General features: G+C 64.1%; 1 protein-coding gene across 1 annotated transcript in view; it reads left to right on the top strand.

Annotated features, from left to right (window-relative positions):
- The first annotated feature begins 7 nt into the window (after positions 1–7).
- The window catches only part of NR2F6 (nuclear receptor subfamily 2 group F member 6), a 5,892-nt gene continuing 1,297 nt past the window's right edge, over positions 8–4,602 (top strand). Inside the window, exons 1-3 of the mRNA XM_042892080.1 lie at positions 8–395; positions 2,578–2,666; positions 3,997–4,521. Coding sequence (XP_042748014.1) covers positions 136–395; positions 2,578–2,666; positions 3,997–4,521 — 874 coding nt within the window. The 5' untranslated portion in view covers positions 8–135. The remainder of the gene's footprint in view (positions 396–2,577; positions 2,667–3,996; positions 4,522–4,602) is intronic.

The raw sequence follows: 4,602 nt of genomic DNA, 5'->3' as shown, positions 1-4,602 counted from the left end.
CCCCAACCCCCCTCCCCCCCCTCTACCCCCAACCCACCGAAGGAGAAAAGAAAACCAAAAAGCCAACCGAACCCGAGCCGGCCCCAGGAAAACTTGCCGAACTCGCTCCGCTCCATGCGGCGCTGACCCGCAGCCATGGCCATGGTGGCCGGCGGGTGGGGAGAGCCCAACGGCGGCGGAGGAACGGCGGAGGAGGCGGCGTCCCCCGCGGGCGGCGGCAGCGACGCGGAGCACGGCGAGGAGGAGCGGCCCGGAGCGGCGGTGGACTGCGTGGTGTGCGGGGATAAATCCAGCGGGAAGCACTACGGCGTCTTCACCTGCGAGGGCTGCAAGAGCTTCTTCAAACGCAGCATCCGCAGGAACCTCAGCTACACCTGCAGGTGGGTGAGGAGGGGGTGCGGCGGGGGGGCGACCCCCGGGGTGGCTGCGCTGCGTCCCCGCGGGCGCGATGCTCCGGAGATGGCCGCTCGGTTGCCCGGGGTTGGCTGCTCGGTGGCCGAGGGAGCGGCGGCGCTGCGGCCCGGAGATGGGCTGCACCGTAGCCCCGAGGGTGGCCCGGAGGTGGTTGCGTCGCCGCCCTGGGGACGCTCGTACCGTGGCCCCGGGGGCGGCCGCACGGTGGCTCTGCGGTGGTGGCCCCGGTGCCGCTCGCTGGAGGCGTTGCGGCCGCCCGGTTGCAGCAGTGCCGGTGGCCCCGCTTTGGCCGCGCCGTGGCCCCGCTGCGACACGAGGCCTCTCTGCCCCAGCGCCTGCAGGACCCCCATCCCCTCCCCCCCCCCCCCGTGCCCCAGCCCTGTGCCGTTGTCACCACCCGGTGTTAATTGCCCTTCCAGCATGGAAACGGTTCTGAGTCACTCCGGTCACAGCTGCGCTGCCCCAAGAGCGGCACCAGCACGGCACCGGAGGTGTTTTATCCGGAGGTGCTGAGGGTCAGGCGCAGATCCTGCCTCGGCCCCACCAACTTTGGGGGCTGCCACAACTCCGGGTCCACCTGCAGGCTCGCATCCCCGCGAGCTGTGGGCTCCACTCCACACAAACACACAGATGGAGCTCACGCAGCTCCGATCCTGCAGCACGGTGCTCCCCGCACCGCCCCACTGAGCGACCCACATGTGGGTGCTGCCGGCTCTGACCTTTGCGGAGGGATGGGAGCAGCGCTGCTCCTGCTGTGCCTCTGTCCCTGTGCTGCTGCGTTGCTCTGCTTTGGGTGGCCTACATTCCTCCTCCCCCGCGCTCAGCATCTCTGCTCCGGCACAGCAGTGCAGGGATGCAGCGTGCAGGGATGCAGCGTGCAGGGATGCAGCGCATGCATCCACCCAGCACTGCCTCGCTTTCCCCAGCACATCAGCAGGGAGAGAAGCCTCTGTTGCTTCCCCTCACAGCATCCACTCAGGATGAGTTCTTGGGAGGTGGGGAACACGCGCTGCTCCTGAGAGATCGCTGAGGGCAGGGGGAACAAAGAGACCCCAAATTTGGGCTCCTCAGGGCAGGAGGGCTCTGTGCTCCTTGTCCTGCAGGGCGCTGCCCTGTGCTCATCCCTCCTTTGGGATGAATTTCCCCATATCCCCACCTCAGGGTGGATTCCCCCCCCCCCTTCCCCACCCCGGTCCAGCGCTGGGAGGAAAGCAGTTTCCCACAGTCTGTTGGAAGGCCAGGGAGCAATGTGCTGCTTTACGGAAGGAGTCGAAGCCACCGCTGCTCTGATTTGAATATTAAAAGTGAGTCGGAGTCGGTGTCGTTCTCGCACTAAATAATTACACGTTCTAATTACATAATTAGCACCGTATCCGCCTCGCGCGTTCTCACGGCTTCGCAGCTCCCCGCACGCATCGGTGGGGCCGCGCTCCATCGGCGGCAATGGGGTCAGCGGTGATGGAGATGTCAGCAGGCTCTGCGCCGGGCGCAGCGGTGATGTTCGGGTGAATTAATGCGGGTTGGAGCGCTGGGAATGGAGAGCGCTGCTCTCCGGAGCTGTGTTGGAATCAGGATGGCCGTGTTGGGGCTCCCAGGCTGCGCCGTGGCTGCGCTGCTCTGCGCCTTCGTTTCCCCCCTGTCTCCCTTTTCCTCCTGCTTTGGGATGCACGTGGCTGCTGTCACCTTGCTCTGCCGGGGGGCTCCTGCAGACGGGGCTGTGGGTATCGCTGCTCCTTTGGGAACTGTGGCAGCTTTCCTGGCCCGTCTCTTCCCTTTTACCCAAATCTGACACCCATGGATCAACTCTGTGGGGTTGATCCCCCTGTGATCCAGCCCTGCAGGCAGCCTCATCCCACAGCTCCATAGGAAGTAGCTGGAATTCCTCTCACAGCTGTGCCCCCCCCTCCACCACCACCCAGCTGCACTGTGAGCACTGTGTGGCTGCAGCCCCATCCCACACCGCAGTCCCAAAGCTGCAAATAGGGATTCTCAGCCCCGTCTGTTTGGAAATAGCTCCCAGGCACTGTTACCATAGCATCTGTGTGTGTGTGTCTGTGTGTGTGTGTTTGGGGGGGGTGCTAGGAGGAGGCTGTGGGGCCCGGTGGCACCGCACTGCAAACCCCCCCCGGGGGGGGGGGGGGGGGGGGGGGGGGGGGGGGGCAGCCGTGGGTGCCAGATCGACCAACACCACCGCAACCAATGCCAGTACTGCCGCCTCAAGAAGTGCTTCCGTGTGGGGATGAGGAAGGAAGGTAACGATGGCGCTGCAGGGATGCCAGCCCTGCGCCCCCAGCCTCGCTGCAGACCCCTTTTGTTGCCCCTTTTTTCCTCCCCGCGGCAGCGGATCAGGGCGCTGTTGGCTTTGTGCATCCCTTCCTGCTGCCCTGTGGGGTTCCTTGTGATGGGGGCGCCCCTAAACCGCCCCCCCTTAGAAGGTCTAACCTTCCCTGTAGCTACGAGCAATGGGATTTAGATCTCAGAGCAGTGCCTGGCAGTGGTGTGCAGCAGGGGGAGGATGCTGGAAGTGGGATGGCAATTCCCTCCTCCCCAAGCAGCCGAAATGGCATTATTGCCACTTAGCATGATTTAGAGCTCTCATTTAAGTGGCTCGTGAACAGCCCATAAATTAATTACTAAGGCCTGAGCAAATAGTGGGCACTAATAGAGGAGGGGGGGGAGGGGGGGTGAAAGATGGCCCTCCCTGCGTGCAATTAGGAAGGGGAGTGCCCCGGGGTTAACGACACTTCCAAGATGGAAGGTTTGTTTGTTAATAAATGGGTGCTGCCATGGGGTGACCTTGGGCAGCTCTGCCAGCAGTGAGGCTGCGGTGCCAGCGCGGTGGGGCACGGCATGGCACGGTGTGGGGTTGGGCACTGGCACTGTCCCAGACCCACCGCTGCAATTATGGGATGCTGGAGAGCTGTGAGGCGGCTGCTGTCCGTGTGGGGCTGTGGGTGGTGGGGTGCAGGATGGGTCCCTGTGTGCTGTGGGGCTCCGGTGGGGTCCCGTTTGTGGGGATGGAGGGGGTCCTGTGGGCATGTGGGGTGCTTTGTAGGGACTTATGGGGTGCTATGGGCATGCAGGGCACTTTGTAGGGATGCAGGGGGTCCATGAGGGATGCAGGAGGTCCAATGGGATGCAAGGGGTCCAGCGGGGATGCAGGGAGCTTTGTAGGGTTGCAGGGGGTCAGATGGGGATGTATGGGGTCCAATGGGGATGCAGGGGGCTTTGCAGGGATATATGGGGTCCAACGGAGATGCAGTGTACTTTGTGGGGGTGCAGGGGGTCCAATGGGGACACAGGGAATGCAATAAGAGATGCAGGGGGTCCAGTGGGGGTCCGTCGTGCATGCAGAGAGCTTTGTAGGGATGTATGGGGTGCAGTGAGGATGCAGGGGGCTTTGTAGGGATGCAGGGGCTCCAATGGGGACACAGGGGATGCAATAAGAGATGCAGGGGCTCCAGTGGGGGTCCGTTGTGCACGCAGGGTGCTTTGTAAGGTTGTTCCTGGGGCTGTGGGCACCAATGGGTGCCAGGTGCCACACGCACTCATATCCGACCCCCCTGCTTGACTCCCCCACAGCCGTGCAGAGGGGCCGCATCCCCCCCACCCACTCCAGCGCCAGCCCCACAGCCATGCCCAGCGGGGAGTACTTCAACGGGCAGCCGGTATCCGAGCTCATCTCACAGCTGCTGCGGGCTGAGCCCTACCCTGCCGCCCGCTACGGCTCTCAGTACGCGCAGCAGGGCAGCGTGATGGGCATCGACAACATCTGCGAGTTGGCCGCCCGCCTGCTCTTCAGCACGGTGGAGTGGGCACGCAACATCCCCTTCTTCCCCGAGCTGCCCGTCTCTGACCAGGTGGCTTTGCTGCGGCTCAGTTGGAGCGAGCTCTTCGTGCTCAACGCCGCGCAGTCGGCGCTGCCGCTGCACATGGCCCCGCTGCTGGCAGCCGCTGGCTTCCACGCCTCCCCCATGTCGGCCGACCGCGTTGTCTCCTTCATGGACCAGATCCGCATCTTCCAGGATCAGGTGGAGAAACTCAACCGGCTGCAGGTGGACTCAGCTGAGTACAGCTGCCTCAAAGCCATCGCGCTCTTCACGCCGGGTAGGTCGGCACCGCGTCCACCCCGCACAGCTGACTGCATCCCATGGGGGTTTGGGTACCGTGAGCATCCTGTGTGCCTTA

This window comes from Lagopus leucura, unplaced genomic scaffold (assembly GCF_019238085.1).
Source record: "Lagopus leucura isolate 7727_CA_CO unplaced genomic scaffold, USGS_WTPT01 34689-0_obj-0_obj, whole genome shotgun sequence".
Lineage (NCBI taxonomy): Eukaryota > Metazoa > Chordata > Aves > Galliformes > Phasianidae > Lagopus > Lagopus leucura.
The sequence above is the reverse complement of the archived record's forward strand: the minus strand, read 5'-3'. Positions and strand labels throughout refer to the sequence as shown.